The 19,297-nt window shown below is 40.5% G+C and overlaps 1 protein-coding gene across 3 annotated transcripts in view; it reads right to left on the minus strand.

The window, feature by feature from the left end:
* Cwc22 (CWC22 spliceosome associated protein homolog) overlaps positions 1-18,529 on the minus strand; it is a 40,704-nt gene extending 22,175 nt beyond the window's left edge. For 2 of the 3 annotated variants that reach the window (XM_036185372.1, XM_036185375.1), the window contains exons 1-5: positions 18,355-18,529; positions 9,129-9,224; positions 7,079-7,143; positions 4,401-4,625; positions 2,405-2,533 (exon numbers count right to left, since the gene is read on the minus strand). In XM_036185372.1, coding sequence (XP_036041265.1) covers positions 2,405-2,533; positions 4,401-4,625; positions 7,079-7,143; positions 9,129-9,134 — 425 coding nt within the window. In that variant the 5' untranslated portion in view covers positions 9,135-9,224; positions 18,355-18,529. Of the gene's footprint in view, positions 1-2,404; positions 2,534-4,400; positions 4,626-7,078; positions 7,144-9,128; positions 9,225-15,279; positions 15,304-18,354 lie in introns of those variants that run through there. The other variant, XM_036185373.1, reaches the window with a different exon arrangement.
* Positions 18,530-19,297: the final 768 nt, after the last annotated feature.

Raw genomic sequence — 19,297 nt, forward strand, 5'->3', positions numbered from 1 at the left:
TAAACAACAACAAAATGCTTTTATGGCCGCTGTGGTGGCACATGCCTTTAATCCCAGCACTTGGAGCATCTCTATGAGATCTTTTCCTATTCACATTTCATCTAATCATGACTGTAAGGATTGGGGAAGGGGAAAAACATGATCAAAATATATTATAGGAAAAAATTTTTCAATAACCCAAACCTCAAAAACAGTGTAGTAAAAAAAAAAAAAACTTGCTTGATGAATGTAAAATTTAGACAATATAAAGCGAAATTTCGACAATATGGTGCCATGGGTCCATCATTTGTATAAAAGAACTCTGTATGGGACACGGACTGCGTGGTCTCCTTCTGTTGGTGCACTTCTGGAGGAAGGAAAGGAAGGCTACAGTGACAACACAGTGATGGAGTCTCACCTTCCAACAGTCTTGGGGTTGGTAAGGAAAGGAGATATGTACAGCACCCTCATTCTCATTATTCTGAGCAATACAGTGACAATTACTGGACTGCCAAAATCTAAGGGAAGGAAATGACTTCATACTTAGCAGCTTAGATACAACAGTGAGCCACTGAGGAGGAAAGAAGTGAACCCAGTTAGTTATACATAAGACAGGCTCTTGGCCAACCTTCTGCTCCCTGACAACACGCTCCACTTAGCTTAGTCCTATTTTAATTATTATAATCAGTGGAATGTGAAATCATAAGAGACAGCACTCAGATTTAAAAATAATAGATATGTGATACTTATTTCCATTTCTTTATTATTAAAAAAAAATCACCAACTGCTTGAATCCTAATAGAAAATGGTGATTCCCTTCACTTTTCTTCAAATGTAATGTTCATCTTTCCCAGTCTTACCTCATTCTCACTTTGCTTTAATTAGAATGTAAAAAGACATAATAACAAACCTAAAGTGAACATTATCTCAACAGTGAGAGGCCAGAAACGCCTCCTTTAGGTTCAGGAACAAGCTATGCTGCTTGTCATACTATCCAAATTCAAATGTAATAGCCATCAAAATTTGAGTAGCATTTTTCAGGGAAAAAGAAGCTCCCAAAAATTAATATTGAATACAAAAGAATCCAAGTAGCCAAGACATCTTCAGCAAAAAGAGCAAAGCAAGAGATGCCATATTACCCAATTTAAAGCCTACTATTGCTACATGAAGCTGCAGAAATCAAAACAGCATGGTACTGGCACTAAACTTTATAGACATCAACAGAAAACAGAACACATTTATATCTAATTGTTTTTTAACAAAAGCATCAAAACATAAGATATAAAGGTAGTTTGTTCAAGAGCAGTGGTAGGAAAACTAGACATTAGCATGTAGAAGAATAAAAGTATACCTTAATCTCATGCAACACAACAAATCAACTTAAAACTGATTAATAAACAGAAAAACAGAATCTGCAGAACTACTGGGGGATGCTCCATGATATTTGTCTGGATTGATACATTTTAAAACATAACTCGAAAATCACAAGTAACTCAAGAAAATTTAACAAATGAGACCTCAATCTAAAAGGCTTCCGGACAGTGAAAGAAACCTTGAAACAAAATACAGAAAGACGTATCTGCGAGTCAAGTCTGATAAGGAGCTAAAACCAAAATATACAAGGAAATCAGATAAGCCAACAGTAATAAACCATACAACCCAGTTTGAAAATGAACAAAACACCTAGCCAGTCATTTCTCAAGACAATCCATAGGTGATACCACGCAGCATCGCCTATCATCAGATGAAAAGAATAAAATCAAATGATACAATCATCTCATCCTTGGTAAAATGAATGTCATTAAAATGACAAAGGTGTTTCCAAGGATGCAAAGAACAGGGACACTCGTGGACTGTGAATAGGAATGCAGTTATGCAGATGGCAGGGAAAACCTGAGGCCAGGGAGCTACACACCCTATCCCTACAGCATATCCACAAGAGCCAGATGGAGCTCCATGCCACTGATGGAGTAGGAAAGACAATTCATATACAGACAATGGAATACTGCTCAGCTCTAAGGAAGAAATCCTGACACCTGTGACAACACAAGATGTATATACCAAAGCATCAGTTGTTAACACCAAATTTATAAAGATTTTATGACAACTAAAAAAAAATTAAAGTGGCTTGAAATAGCATATTTTAAAAATTATGCCTTACAGATTTAAATTATTGGACATTTAGAAAATGTTTGTGCAAAACTATGCTGTGATATCAAATCTCAAAAAGCACTGACTCTATAAACCTTGAACAATATGGTGTAAGTTATTTAATAGCCTACAATGTAAAAGAACTGCATTTTCAATAAACGTTCACAAGTACCTTTGAAATATAGTAGCATAACAAATGCTTATTGTTAATAGAGAAATTATGTTTCTTTGGAAACTTACTATGATATATACCAGGTAAATGACCAGTACTTACCTCCCTCTGACTATATTTTCCTGGAGTAGCTCCTGGATAATAATACTAATATTAGAAATGTTGACTTTGTTGATAAGACCATTAATTGACTTCTTCAGGGCTTCCCAGCTCATCCTCTGGTACGCTAAGCTAAAAAAATGACCAAAACAAAAGGGAAAGTCACAAACAAAGGACCTTGGAGCTGAGACATTGCCATAGCATTCAAAAGACCTCCTTTTATGTAGCAGCTTTCCTGGAGCTGCATTCCAGTGAAGGCTAAAATGGCTATACTGTTTTTAACTTACATTTGAGCATTTAAGCCTCACTTGTTTTTTCTTTTCTACATTGAGCTTGATAATGCCCAAGTTCTTTTAAAGCTCTAAGAATCTTATGATTTTTATAATTACTTCTCTTGGAATTTAATGTTGGATGAAATAAGCCATGATTTCCCCATATACTTCTCTTAAAGTCTAATGAAACCAGTAGGCTTCCTGAAATGCATATATTACAAAAGATTACAACAGATACTGAAAGAATCCTCAAAACATGAAAAGAACATGCTTGATACAGTATGCTCTGAGTGTCTTCAGACATGCAGTAGCAAGAAGTGGTAGGAGGCTAAGTATTGATTTTAATTTCAAGTAGTATGGCCATATACAGTTATTTCACAGTATCTGTAACTAACGGATTGAGACTACACATTATAGAGTTACAATTCCAATAGAAAGAAATGCTAAACTTTAGTTGGAGATTAATAAAAATAAAATGCATTTTCCCCAATCCAGATTCATGGTCAGACTACCTAAATTCTCTCCAGAAACCTACAGTACCTTTGAAAGTACAGCAGTGAGAACAGTGCTTGGAGGGTTGTTAGGTCCCTGACATTGTTTAAAACTGTCAGTACACATGAGGAGAAGAGGCAGATTTACAGACGCATTTGCAATTAATATTTTGTTGTTGCTTCAAAATTCTCTATCAGTCAAACTCTTAACTGCTTATTGCACTCAGCTTTGGCAGAGGAGATCCACTGTCCCACTCTGCACGCCTTGTATATGTCACTTTCTCAAGAGAAACATGTCTGTGACTCAGTAAGATATTGCTAGCATGTATGCACAAGCTCCTCAGAAACTGGAAACATCAAGCATAGTCACTTTCACTAATTCAGGCATGGTCACTTCACCCTATCTGGGATCAATTCAAAGTAAAATCTACAGACTCCTCCTTCATTCCTACTTGCACCTTCTGACCATGGACAGACCTCCACTAATGTGAATTATCTCCCAGAACTGCTTAAAGCTGTGTATGTTGCTAACTCTTGCCCTGCCTATTGTACCTGCCATGATGCAAGAATTCAATCAATAACATTTTTCTTTCATGACTAAATGCTTTGGACTGGATTGGGAAAAGTGAATACTTTTCACTAATTCTTCCAACACTGCCTTTGTAAAAACCAAATGCCTAGATGATAAGGAAGTATGCACTAAGGAAGTCATCGCTAAAACCCTCCCCAATATTACATTTCAAAGATCACTGTCAAGCCCTATGACACACAAACACAAACACAAGGACCTCAGTTCAATCTCTAAGTCCATGTAAAAAATGCCTGGCTCAGTGGTACACAATACTTGTAATAGGTACAGTAATACAGAGACAGGTGCATCCCTGGGGCTTGTTGGCCCGCCAGCATAACCTACTTGGCAAGTTTCAAGGCACTGAGAAAACCAGCCTCCAAAAAAACAAACAAATAAATGACAGTGCCTGAGGACTAACACTCAACACTCAAAAAGCCATACACACACACACACACACACACAAACATAAAAAAAGTTATGAGTTAATATCAGAGCAAGTAGTATACAATGCTCCAAAGGAGTTTCTGAAGTAAAAAAGACAAGAGGCTGTACTTTGTGGTCTCTATCAGGGTAAACTAAGTATATTCTTAACAGTGAAGGCTAATTAGACTACTCCTTGTTCAATAAAGCTATTTCTGCTTTGGGGATGCAGTATCTCAACATACCTGTTCTTATCTGTAATCTGTTCCTGCATCATTCTGAGCTTTGCAGGAGGAATATACGCTCCCCCAGTCCGGGTAAGCAGTGGATCCTGCTCATCCTTCCTCTTCTTCATGGCATGTTCTTCCTGAGTAGAACTCTGAGTGATGGCTTGTTCTGGGCTTCTTCTTCCAGGAGATGGGGATTTCCGGGACCTTTTCCTTTCTCTGTGTTTTTCTTGGTCCCTACTTCTGAAAAATGGGGTGGAAGGATGAATAAAACATAAATCAATAAAACAATGAACTACACATAGAATGAGTGAGACCACAGGAGATGAAGGTGGTTCAGGATGTGGGGGAGGCCAGTTCCCACCTTTTCAAGGGTTCCGATGAGGAGGAGAGAAGGATAAGAAACTTTAGATAGAAAGATAGCAAAGAGGAGAAAGACAGAAACACAGGACAGCTTCAGGAGGAACTGGATCAAAATCCACCAGCCCCTTCTGGCTCTTCGAAAGGGCTTTTTATAACAATGCCAAGGGGTGGGGCAAAAGACTTCCCCCTTACTAGATCAAAGCACACCACACAGCCAAGTGTAGACCCTTCCAAACACCTGGTAAACAGGCCCGTGGCCAAATCATCCCTTTATACAGTCCTGCTGGGTAAAGCAAGCTCAGATTCTCAGACCCTGAGTAAGTTCTAACTAGGAAACCTGTCTCTACAAGGATGGTAAAAGTAATGCCTCACAGAGAAAAAGACCCCTTATTCCACGGCTCAAGGCTCAAAATAAGTTTTAGCCTGGAAGCAAGCAAATTAGAGGGAGGATGACAGCCGGGCACACGCCTTTAATTCCAGCACTTGGGGGGCAGAGGCAGGTGGATCTCTGAGTTCGAGCCCAGCCTGGTCTACAGAGTGAGTTCTAAGACAGCCAGGGTAGGGTTGGGGATTTAGCTCAGTGGTAGAGCTCTTGCCTGGCAAGCACAAGACCCTGGGTTCAATCCTCAGCTCAAAAAAAAAAAAAAAAAAAAAACCACTAAGACAGCCAGGGTTACACAGAGAAACCATCAAAAAAAAAAAAAACCAGAAGAGGATGACATTCTTCAACTGAAAAATATTGAAAAACTGAGCAAGACCAGGATGACACTGTCATGAAATAGTGAAGAATCCAGCACTGCTGGATTTGATTAGTTGAATCAAAATGAGTTTAAATCTGATTGAACTCTTTAAAAAGCCAACCAATATACTTTAAATTTTTTATACTGGAGATGAACTTATGCTTCTAAGTCGGAAAAGGTGGCATGAAAATTAAGATGAATTGTGATGTATTTGGTAAATTGTGCAAAGAAGAAATAAGAGTTTATTTTCATAATGTTAAATTGAAGTCCAAATGTATTGTAAAAACCTAAGAGTTGAAATTGTCACCTGAAGAGCTGCTGTTTTTATGATGATGTTTAAGATGATGCAGAAAGGACCATTTTCTATCTGCAGTTGCTTTCCTTCAATGCATGTGTTTCAGTCTGTTCACTTCACTTTGAAAAACTATACTGTCTTCAAAGTATTTCGGATATAACCCCCAACTAGCAGCAAAGAGGACGTTGCAAACGATCCCTGTGATCTGCATGTGGCATGCTCCCAGACAGCAGCTGGAGCAGGAAGTGCTCAGCACCGCTGAGCGCAGCTGTGTGCACTGGCCGATGCAGTCACTTCCCTACAGTGACCTAGCTTGTTCTCACTGGGCAGCTGCTACCCACACAGAAACTTTAACAAAATGTTTTTCAACTATTAACTTCTATTTTTAAAGCAACACCTAGTCTGCATGCCTCACTTACGGCAGAGGGCCACCTGAGACTTGATACTCCTACACTGGACCAAACATAAGCATTCTGAATTGCAAAAGCTTCCATCGTGGGCACAGTAAAACAACTCCTGGAATTAACTTAGCCAAATTTTCTCATCCGTCTTCACACTGCCCTCAGTGAAGGACTCAATCTGGAAATTACACGTGATGGGCAGCAAGAGGCTATTCTACAAATACCTCCTCACAGCAACACTGAACGATGAATGAAACCAGGATCAATCCCTGCTTGTTCTAGTGAACTCTTGCTTGTTCTAGTGAACTCTACTCTAAGCACTATAACCACTGGATGGTTTTCTGGAACCTGCAGTGCTGGGAACACTGAACAAATGAACAAGGTGGATCCCAGTAAACCCACTGTTTGCTCTTAAAACTCAATAAAGCCAGAGAACACTAGGGAAGTTAAGTATATAACCTATATGGCAATATAATTTGTGTTTTATATACATATCTACAATTACCTTACACTGTATGTCTGAGTGTTGACAGAGACAGGTGACTGGGAAGGGACTAAGTGATCACAAACCAAGATCCTAAAGCAAAGGTCCTGGGAGATATTTGGCAGAGTAGAGTAGGAATATAGCGCTTCTCCTTCAGGAATTATGTTAATGGTCCTCACTGAGTAAGTGACACAGCTGTGGTACTAATAAAAATAAATGATACACATTACTAGTACTATTTCTAGATTGTTTATCTTATAATTATGCTGATATCAATAAAAATCTAACTATAAAAAGCTGTGTGAATATATAAGCATGTCCTAACAGCAAAATAGCATTTCAATGTCCACCTTAATCAAGGAACTAAATTGATGAAGAATGAAATTCACACTTGGCACACACAGAGCAGTTACCTGTCTTCCGGGGAGGAGTTCCGGTGGTATGCACTGTGGCTCTCCCTTCTGTCGTGACCAGAGTGCTTCCAAAGAGAAAAGGAAGAAGTGCTTCAACTGGTTATGTTAGAAATACATACATGTGTTTCCACAAATTAGCAGTACTTTAGAAATTATTTAAAACTTTCATCTCTCTTAAATATCATGTTAATGTATATCTATGATGTATGTGTGAGAGACTGTGGACACACATGTTCCATGGCACACATGTGGAAGTAAACAGACAAATTTGGGAGGATTGCTTTCCAGGTTCCAGGGACTGAACCCAGGCTGTCAGGCTTACATGGTATAGTAAGGCTAGCTGGCCCGCAAAACATTGTTTAATCATTCAGACTAACTTATGTCACCTAAAATCTGGGCTTTGTGACCCAGCCAATTAAAATTACAGGCCTGCCCAGCCAATTATAGGCCCACTTAAGTTACATCAGGCCCTGCCTTAACGGATTATTTAGTTAAGAGTTTTGCCAAGAAACACAATAGAGGCTGAGGAGATGGGCAGGGCATAGAAATACTAAGTGTGTAAGCCTTATAGCCCAAGTTCAATTGTTAGGATCCACATTAAACAACCACTGCATGTAGTGGGTGGCACACATCTGTAATTCCAGCACTCCTCTGGTGTTTGGGAGGGGAGACTTCAGAGGTGGCCAGAGGCAGCACAGTGGCAGAATCAACAAGAATCCCCGCCTCCTCAAAACATGAGGCATACCCCTCCCCTCTCTCAAACAGAACCAATAAATCTTAAAAAATAAACACAAGGAAGCAAAATTGTTCAATATGTACGACATAGGTTTTATAAAACTTTATACCAAAACCCTAAGCCCAGGGCTGAAATTGTAGCCCACTGCTGAACAGACCTGAGGGCCCTGCACCCCAGAAACTCTCCATACACCAAAAGATCCTTAAGCTAAATACACACCACAAGAGCCACCAAATTCAACAGTAACATAAAATATGGTGTTTATTAATTATTTATTATGAGCCACTTATTTCCTCTCAGCCCGTAACATTTCCTGTGTCATTCAGAAGGACACAAAATACAGGAAAGCCTCGAGGACCTGAAGATCTTCATACTCAGGAGTTAGTGCTGTCTATTCCCGGAGTCTATACAGATTTGTCTTTTAAACGTATTAGATCACATATGTGAGAGAGAAAAAGACAGGTCAAGGAGACACAGGAGGAGACAGATAATGCAACTGTCCTAGCCCCATTTTCTAGTACAAGTGAGGCAATTATTTTGACTACATTAGCAAGACAGCCTCAATTCTGTGCTAATGATTTTTAACACATCTCCGCAACAGCTGTTGTGAACAAGAGAGAGAAGCCAAAACCACAGAAGTGGTGAATCAGAAGGATTCTGTAACTACAGTCAAGTAACAATGACTGGCACATTATAGTAATGTTGACATAAGATCTTCAGTAGCGAACAATCACTGTAACATACAATTCACTCATTTGTTGAATAAACAAATGTCTAAAATAAAGTACAACATAGAAGTCCATTTCCACATATGGAAAAACTGGACAGTCATGAAGGAATCTAGACTCACTGAAGGAAGGAACTACTTGCCTTGCACTCAGGAAAGCATGCTCCTTGAGAATGAGGTTATCATTGTTAGCATTATTTGTTATTCCTTTTGACACATGCACACATTCAAATGATTTATGTAGAACTTGATGTAATTACATGTCTGTACATGTATTGTGTATAATAGCGAGAGTGCGCGCATACACACACACACACACACACACACACACACACAAAGAGAAAGATAGAAAGACAGAAAGAGAAAGAGGGGAAGAGAGAGAGAGAGGATATCCAGCATGCTTTCTCAACTGCCCCTCTGCTCAATACTAGTCCTACTTGGTCCACATAAACTGTGTGGTGTCAGAGTATATACACAATACCATCCTACTATGTGACTGTTTTAATTCTATAAAAGCATTTTTGGTTAAAGGACAGACATGAACTGACTATCAGCTTACATCTTTAGCTTAAGTTTCAAACACTTACTTTCATGTTGACCAGATAAAACCTCAAGTTGGTTCAAAAAACAAGTACTCAATGGTTTGAGTTCCCTGACAGTTTTCTTCTGTCTCTACACGTCACCTGAAAAACAATAACACAAGCTTGTTAACAATGATTAACTGTGCAATGAATGGCATGTTCTCACATTCCATGTATCAGGCCCACGACCACTTCATTTTCCTTTAGTAGTAAAAAACACATACAAAAATTGAATTTTTAAAGTTAACCTTTAAATAGTTGCACAAAAGGATGTGTCAGTACGAGTGTCCAAAACCAAGAACAAATAGAAAGTAAAGTCAATTTAAAAACAGAGGTGTTTGTAACACTGAAATGCTTCAGCAAGGAAAACTTACGCTTACATAATCAAGTATTGTATATACAAAAATCAAGGAAACAATACCCAATGTCTACATATCAATTATAAATGAAAGAGCCAATGTTTGTGCAGAAACAATCATTTGAAATGTACTCCACATGGAAATGTAACTTGATAGACTGAGATGTCTTAGCCTGCTTGACTAAAGGTCCAGATATACATGCACATTTAAAGACAAAGAATTTGGTTCTGAATTAACCTATATCTGCACTAAGTGTCTTCTGTGTGCATACGTGCCTGTGGAGGCCACAAAAAAACCTCAGGTATCTTTCCTCAGGCATCAGCCATTCTTCTTGAGACATCATCTTTCTTTCATTGCCTAAGAATTGCCAAAGAGGTAAGGCTGGCTTGCCCGTCAATGCCAGAGATCTGAGTGTCTCTGCCTCCTCCGTGCTGGGATTACAAGCAGGAAGCACCATGTCTGGCTTTTCTACAAAGCATTCTGGGGGTGCCGGGCGGGGGGATTAAACACAGGTCCTCACACTTGCAGGGCAAGGGCTTTACTAATGAGTTATCTCCCCAGCTGTTAACAAGTCTTCTAATATCCTTCTGCTGAATATATTTTAGTAATTTCTATAACGTGAAGAATTGGTAGTTATATTCATGTAGACCTACCACTCAAAAATTTTATTGTAATTACATAGTTTATGATGTAACAATCACAAAAATAAAATAAAATATAGGAAAATGAAAGAATTAAGATGCAGGGAGTACAAAGAACTGTAGTCAGTATTAAAATAACTTCATACAACTGGAAAAAGCTGTGCTAGAAATATTAAAGATTATCTGGTCTCTCTTTTACACGAGAGCACTCAAAGGGAGCTCATTCCAGTCCCCTTAACTACAACATTAGCCATCAGTATTCCAAGCAGAAACCTGGCCTAAATGGTCACAGCCAGGAAACGGCATTTCACAGTCTGTCCACCCATGTTCCAGCTCTTCCATTCTTTCTACGTCCTCTTTCTTGACCCTTGCCCCCACCACAGCCTTAGAGAGGATGTATAAATGCTTTATTTAGGGCTCAGCACTCAAGAATCACTCACTCGAAGCACGTTTAGAAGCCATAAAGCTCTGCTTTTGCCTCCTATTCACTGTACAGTCTTTTCATTAAAACCAAAAGTAGGTGCCTGGCTAGTTTTATGTCAGCTTAACACAAACTAGCGTCATCTGAGAAGGGAACCTCAAATGAGAAAAGTCCTCCATAAGATCAGGGTATAGGCAAGGAATGAAAAGCATCTCTTAACTAGTGATTGATGAGGGAGGGTGCAGCTCACTGTGGATGGGGTCATCCCTGGGCTGGGAGTCCTTGGTTTTATAAGAAATCAGGTCAAGTGTTACAGGATATTTGATCACACTATGAAACAAGATTGCATTATTTACTGGAACAATCTATTTCTAGCTGTGGTGTGGCTCAGCCCTAGCACACACCTATAAGCCAAGGGCTTTCTGTTTGAATATTGTAAGCAAGATTAAATAAAGTCAACTATAGATCAAGAGGCTGGACAAGCAACCCATTGACAGGAAGTGAACATAGGATTATTAAGAAAAAAAACCATGGAGAGTAAGAAAGAGGGAGTCAGAAAGATGGATAAAGAAACACACAAGAAGCAGAAGGCAGGCACATTCAATTTGAGGAGAGTTTTTTGAGATGGCGTAGAAGGGAGATTTCTGGGATGATGTTGGTGGAGGAGGAAGATCACCTGGGTGCTTTCTCTGTCCCTCTGAGCTAGCAGGTTTTCACCCCAGCATCTGGCAGGAAGTTTTCAGCTTACTTCCAACTTGTTTTATTCTGTATTTTGCAATCAAGATATATGGCATTTTTAGCAACAGGATCTCAGCTAATTCGATGGGCAACCAGGAGAGATGGTAAACTTGTTTATTTTTTTAACTTAGTTTAACAGAACTAAATTTAAGCTACAATGTTGAAAAAAATATTCCTTAACTTTAAAACTAGATTTACTTGATCCCCAAATCATCTAAGTGCACCTCAAAGAAAATGCATGCCAGCATTGGTAAACTGATATCAAATTGACAAATTGTAACATGGAAAATTCAGAAAATGTCCTTATCCCAAAGCTGGTCCACTCTTTTGAAGTGGCAGATTTAAAAACTATGTTAATAATAATAACACTTCTTTCTGAACCTCGATAAAGCATTTGTCCTTACTCAGCACACCTAGAATGCACTGTGCAGACACAGTATAAGCAAATGAATCACGTGCCTCCACTGTGCCAGGGCTAGCTCCTGCCCCTGCAGTCCACTGACTTCTTAAACAGGGCTTTTCTCCTTGCCTACCTATAGTATATAGTAACAGCAATTTTCTATGTACTTCCCTTCAAAGGGGGAATAAAGTTCCCTTATTTTAGTGAGCTTTCTAGTTAGTGTTATCCTTGTTTGTACTTTCCGACACCCCCGAGCCAATTCTAGACACTCACATACAACCATTTACATTCCATGTCTCAAAATGAAAAGACCAAAACTGTAACAATGTATATGGCAGCTGCAGTTGAGAATGGCACAGAAACACCTCTCACTGCCCATGTGTGTATAGAATACGCCTGAAGGAAGGTTGAGAGCTTCACACTTTAACTGGAAATTCCTGCAATAAGAGCAATTTACCTAGAATTTAAAGCTCTCACTGCTCTTCCCAGCACCACCACACTAACTTTGAGATGAATTATTAAATTCCTTGTCTTGTCACAAGTAAGCAATGCAGCAAAAGCACACCTGCTTCGCTAGCAGAGGGTATTTTACAATAGAAGATGCAGCACTCCTGGGAACAGTACTTTACAACGACGGCAATTTTCCTGCGTTCCAGCAAGCACCAGAAAGCAAATATGTAGTAGCATTTGTAAGACACACTTCAAACTGTGAACCAGAACCTCTGAAATGAGATATTTAGCCAATTGCATCAAACTTTCAAAACTCAAGGAAATACCCCGAGGGCAGGACTGCAGTGGCCTCTAGACTCTCCATCAGCACACCATTTCTACCACGTTACTTGGGTGTGTTCAATCCATGTTAGTTCAGTCTCTCAACTGGGAGACTGAAATAGCTGATATAAAACCTGCTAATAGTCTGTGCTTCTGCATTCTACCAACGAACAACAATGCTTAAAAAAAAAAAAAAATCCAGGTTGCCTGATGGGGAAATGGTAACATTAAACAATATTCAAAATTTAAGAACAATCTTAAGCTGGGTCTAAATGTCTAAAGGGAAGGGGGTATGACAGGATGCTCAGAGATATTCCAAGTAGAAAATGAGGGGAAGATTGGCCACAATCAATCAATCAATCTCTCTCTCTCTCTCTCTCTCTCTCTCTCTCTCTCTCTCTCTCTCTCAAGAAAGGGTGAACATTAGCAAGGGATTTACCCCATGGCAAGCCCAAAAGGAAATGGATTTGAAATTACTTCATCACAGAATCACAATTTTAGGGGCTCACCATATACTTCTGGTGCTTTTTAGAAGACGACTCATCAGGTGTAGGTACAGATTGATAATGCTTTACCTGTGATCTTACATTTCAAACTCCCGGAAGACACCAAGATCTGTTACACATGTGACAAACCATCTAACACCAAAACCTGGTGTGCACCATCTCGAGTCAGTGTGCTTCCTGAAATACTAACGTGCCTCGTTAGAAAACGCTGACCTGGACCCCAGAGGGAAAACACTTAAAACAGTCCATGGACTCTCTATCCTTCCTAAAATAGGAAGGATCACAAACGTCAAAACAGGTCTGATGCAAGAAGCATTTGTAATAAAGACATGCAGACCTATGCTTGATGCTTCCAAGTCACTCACGAATCAGGTGCTCTCTCTGTGCCCATACAAGGGGAAGCTGTACAGATAGATAGTGGAGGACATTGCCGGATTCTTAGAGATATTAACATTTGATCAGTCTTCTGGTCTCTGACTCTATGTGCAAAAAAGAGCTTCGAGTTTAAAATTCTGAGACACCTTATGATAAACAGTAATATGTAGATGATTTACAAAAACAAACAAACAAACAAACGAACGAACAAAAAACTAAAGAAAATTAATGAGCCCGGTGAGCACTATACATTATCAACTGGGAGGAAATATCTACGCTCATTTCTTGCAACATGAAGCTAGTACACACTTAATAAAAGAAGTTAAGGAATGAATGATACAATCACTGTCCACTTGTTAAAAACATTTTTTAATTGGTCTACAAGATCTATGAATGTGTTCCAAAGCATATTATCTACAAGAAGTGTAATCTGACCATTTTGTTTCAATACACTAGCCATCTACCTCTAGACTTCCATTTTAGTTTTAAATAATAAAAAAATCTACATGTTGAACTTATTTACAGGTCCACTTAAAAATAAATTATGACCCATTCCTTTGATCCTATCCTCTGGTCCTACTGTTTCCCTAGACAGCTGAGATGGTTTTAATAGGTCTGCACTTGATGCCCTTTATTCTTAACCCCATTAAATCCCACTTCCCACATTCCTCCGTGGCTTTCTGTCCCTTCTTTCTCAGTATTGAGCAGGTTGTACAATGACCTGGTGTGAAATCCAGAAGAAGGAACTCCCTACTTGGACCAGACATTGCTACATATGTGGTACTGCTGAGCCATTTCCCTTCCCTCCCCAGTCTCAGCTTACACATCACCCCCATCTCTTCCTCTGCCTCCTGCTCGGCCTCTAAGTTGTACTTTTACTTTTGCTCGGGGATTCTTTGATACTATAATCTTAACCTGGAAGCTTTTGATGAGTGTGCTGTAAGAACAAATGACTACCCTTAACCTTTCATCTCCCTGTATTCTCTCTGAAGAGCACCTCCACCCCATGATTAGCTGACATTTCAGTCTAGCCCAGCCTTCTCTATGGCGCTCAGGTCAGCAAGAGGAAACCTCTACATGGATGTCCCAACACTCTTCCAAAAGAAGGCAGTGCAAACTGGAACTCGTTTCTTTCTCTCCATCTCATACCTGGCAGTTCACTCCCAGTCAGTCAAAGCCAGGCTTTATTCACTCCCTTACAGAAGCCAATATGCTGTTCCCCACCCTCTGCCTCTGTGGTCAGGAGGTTTTCCATTTCAAGAAGACCCCTCATGAGACCACTCCACTTGCATTTCAGAGGCAGACTGAGTTTGACTGGCTGAAAACATTTCTGAAGTTTAAGTTCCGCATGTACACTAAACTTTGCCTTCCATTTATGGAGGGCAAGATTATCCTTTAACGCCTCTGTAAAGCTGCCTGCCTTTTAAATGCACATTCCATTAGGACATGTTCTGGAGTTTCACATACTTTCCGAAAGTCCTTAAACATTTTGCAAACAGACACCTTTGTCTGTTTCCACAATGTTTCACTTTACATTATTTTTTTTAAACAAATTTATTTCTCAGTAGCAGCCCTTCTGCTATCGAACAGAACAAAGCCTAAGGGGCATCCTCCTTGCTACCATCCCCTGAATCACTGGAACTTGGGATTCATTCTGCTACCCTGCCTCTTCTGGGCTTACTATATCCTTGGCTCATTGCTGTTCTTTCATTAATTGTTGCTGCCTTTTAAGCCACAACTGTCCAAATCAGCACCTGCAGCTCCGCTGCTGACATCGGTTAGGTTGCAAGGGCCGTACGGAGCTGGAGGGAATTCTGTTCCTCAGGCTCCGACTCTTGCAAAGCTACGAAGGGAACTTAACTAAACCTCTGTCCATCTAAAGAACTCAAGATTCAAAGGTTAAGGTGGAACTCCGCTCTTCAGAGGCTGAATAGAAAGTAGCTCACCTCCTCTCCTTGCTGGTGTCCTCCAAAAAGTTCTTGTGCGGCTCCTCCTTCCTTATCAATCCTTTCTCGACTGGCTCCTCCCTACCACTTCCTGTCAGCTAACTGCTCAGGCAGGCTCCTGATAGCAGGTGAATTTTATTTAATCAAACACATCTTTCTATTGTTAAACCAATGTTCCAGAGCATAGACAAAGTAACACACCTTAAAGTGATATTCTACAACAGCTCACACCTTAGGTGCCTGGGAATAAGCTTAATTTTATTCTGTAGCCTGGCATCTCATTCATGAACAAAGGGTATCATTACAGTTTCTCTTGATCTACTCATTAAACTTGGGTTTCTACCCATTTTCATAACAAAACCAAAGACCTTAAATTTAAAAAAATCATCATCCTCACCATACTCAATAATACATGCCTTGTAATAAGACACTTTAGTGCTTCTAATCATGTACTAAATGTTTTCATTTTTTCAAGCTTGTATTTGTGCAGTCTCTGAGGTTATATTATAACAACTGAAAAATACACAATACAGAACCCCCAAAATGATGATGCTACAGCATAGTTATAGTCTTTCTGGTAAAACAGTGGCCATGCATAGGGAGGTAGTACTTAAATTATACAACACACAAGATATCAAAAAGCGAATGTCTTATCCTTAAGGTAGAGAAGAAATGTCTAGATGTTGTAGCTATGCCACAAACATATTGCTGGAAAAGGAAGTCGGAGGGATACAGATAGCAGGAGGTACTGAGGTCAAGTCCTGAGAACAAGCAGAAATTATTCATAAAGCAAGAAGAAAAAGGCATTCTGGATAGGGGACCACATGCATCCAGGCTCAGAGACATTAAAAAAAGATGATGTCAAGTCATTTGCATAAGTGGATCATATAGAAACTGAACATAAATGAGATGGACTATAAGACACCCATGAGGCTAAACCATGGAAGGCTTCTTCTCAATCATGGGCAGTACCAGACACTTATCAGTTTTCAATTCAAAATTAAGTTTGAAAAGAGGAGGGTGGTTTTTTCCATTACCTTAGATCCACAAAGGACTCAAGTTATTTTGACAACATATAAACCCTTGTTTTTCCTGGAACAACCGAGGTGTCTGTCATACTCTCTACATCAAGGCAGCACGAGTCGGTGCTGCGCCCTTTCAGTCATTACAGGAGGAAAACGGCCCTGATGGTACAGACACAGGAGTGCAGCACAGCTCTTCATCTTACCTTCACACTGCTTTGTGTCCTCCCCTCCCCCCAGATCTGGTCCTCAACATCGCTAATTAAGCCTAGGGCTGAATATATTCTACTAACTCTCATAGAATGAACTGAAATGACCTTTCTGATCATTAGAGGTTTGCTTTTTTTTTTTTTTTTCCTGAGCATATTCTGCTTAAAGGAAATCCCTCCACAGAGAAATTCACAATGTAGCCTCTAGACACACAGCACTACCACCCACCACAGCAGCTCTGATCCAGAAGGAAACTACTCTAATAAACTGATTCAGAGAACTCGCGGGATTTCTGAATTTTGTTTAGCTTAAGCCACTTATGAGTTAGGTTCAAAGACAGATTAAACATCAGTTAATTCTGTGTCTCTCACACTACCTAATTAAGTCTTTAATCACTGAAGCTTTATCTAAAAAAAAAGGAAGCGCCATACTTGCTTTCTGTTCACTGATATGACACAAAAGGCAAAGTCCTGTGTGAATCCACTCCTCTACCCATGTGCTAAGTTTTAAGAAAAGCCTTTCAAAGTTTGTGCTGTAGTAAGCCTTCAAATGTCTTTCCTCATGTTCACCTGGGAGATGTAAGAAAAAGTGTAATGAACCTGGGGGGTTGCTGAAATCCATCAGAGGCCTTGGTGCTCCATCAACCTCCCATGTTAGTAATCACAGACTTAACAAACAAGGGAAATTGGACAGACCAGCCCTCAAAGACACTAGTTTTGATCAGCTGTATTGCTAATAGCCACTTCTTTTTGGAAGTAGTGTATGCCCTGAGTCTGACTAGGCCAGCCATGAACAAGTTAGAGATGTTAGGGGTGGTTAAAAACAAAAAAATGCAGTCTATTAAATAGAGAGCACAATTCATAGAAAATGTAGCTCATTTTTACACGTAAGGATGTTTTGCCTTTATGTACTTTAAGTGCATAATCCGAGTGGCTGGTGCCAGGAGAGGTCAGCAAGAGGCTATCTGGTCCTCTGAAACTAGTATTACAAATGGTTGTGAGCCACCATGTGGGTGCTTGGAACCGAACCCAAGTCCTCTGCAAGTGCAGCAAGCGCTCTTAACCTCTTGTCCATCTCTCCAGCGGCTTACCAAGTTTTAAATAACTCAATTCATGCATGCTTCCCCAAATCATTCTCCGCTTACCTCCAATAAACGTTAGCGGGAATAATGGATAAAACTGTCTTATAGCAAGCGAAAATAGCTGGCACATTGCCGTTAAAAGTGTACTACAGGGCCTACGGCTTGCCAGGGGCAGTGGCTGCAGACCTATGTTTGGGACTTAGGCATAGTTACGGGTGTTTAGAGTTAGGAGAGATAAACACACACCAGGAGAAACCCGCCAAGGCACAAGACAAAGGTTCAGTCAAGTCAATAAGAACCGTAAATGAAAACGTAACAAGAGTTGGCCAGTGGGAATGAGGCAAGAGCCTTACTACAGTTTATTAATGCCAGCCCTGGGTCCTGGGTAGCCGACTGAGAAAGTTCCACGGTTTTGAGAGCCCATAGAGATGCGTGCCTGAAGCAACGCACCCGGAGGAGCAGAGGACTTCAGCAACCGGGATTGGTAAGACACGGCCCAGGGAGCTCCCGAACAGGTGACCATCCGGGAGAACCTAGACCAAAGCCCAACAATCGCGCACTCCCCGCCACCAGCGCCAGGCCCAGCCCGCTCACGCCGCACCGCGCGGGCCGCCGGTGGAGACACCGCAGCCACGCGAGGGGAGCGAGGGCCACCCGGCCAGCACCCACTCGCACGCCCCTGCCCTCTACACGCGACCTGGCAACCCGCCGCCCCGACTCTGGCTCCTGGTCTATCCGGAGTCTCCAGAGTTCGGTAATTACCTAAAGCTCCACCGCGTCGCCATAACGCCGGAAGTGCGTCACTTCCCCTTCCCGGGTGAAGGCAGAGCGAGAAATTCGTGAAAACCTGATAGTAAATTGACTCTAGTATGTTATACATTAATGATAATACCGTATAGCAATACCAGAGTCAAAGCAATCCAGCTAGCTACACTGATCCTCCTCACCAAGACCGTGCGAAAATAGAAGCCAGTGTGAACTACAAAGTCCAGAATCCTCTGGTAGCGAGGACGGAAATGAGATGTATTACTCCGGCAAAGAAAACCGCGGTGCATCATGGGAATTATAGTTCGTAAGTGGGTAGGCATTCACAATAGAGAAACTTGATTGTGAACTAGGTTTCAAGGCCTGTATCTTGTTCTAACACTAATAATCTATTACTGTAAAAAGTAGCTCTAGGTAGTTACTTTCCGTTAGCGTTTTTTCCCTTCATCTTAACGTTAAGATACATAGTATGACCGCGTACATCTTTAATCCCAGTACTCCGGAGGCAGGCGGATCTCTGTGAGTTCGAGGCCAGCCTGGTCTGTAGAGCAAGTTCCAGGACAGACTCCAAAACTACGCAGAGAGACTCTGTCTCAAAGGAAAAAAAAAAAAAAAAAAAAAGAAAAAAGAAAAAAGAAGAAAGAAACAAAGGTACATACTAAGCAAGAACTCTACCACAGAGACTTATGAAGATCTTAAAAAGAGTAGAGATCCCTTTCAGACTTTTGACAGAAGCTTTACCAAAAGTATATTTGGCGACAAAAGAAAGTGACAAAATGTTAGCATCCATTAAGTTCCAAGATTTTAAAATCAAGTGAATGGAAGTGAATGGAAGATAATCTGATCATAAATGGCATGATGTAATGACAAGCAAATTAAAGGCCCAACATGGTGGTGCTTACTCCCAGCCCTTGGGAGGCCAAGGCTGGCAGATCTCTGT

Source organism: Onychomys torridus, chromosome 4, assembly GCF_903995425.1.
Source record: "Onychomys torridus chromosome 4, mOncTor1.1, whole genome shotgun sequence".
Taxonomy (NCBI): Eukaryota; Metazoa; Chordata; class Mammalia; order Rodentia; family Cricetidae; genus Onychomys; species Onychomys torridus.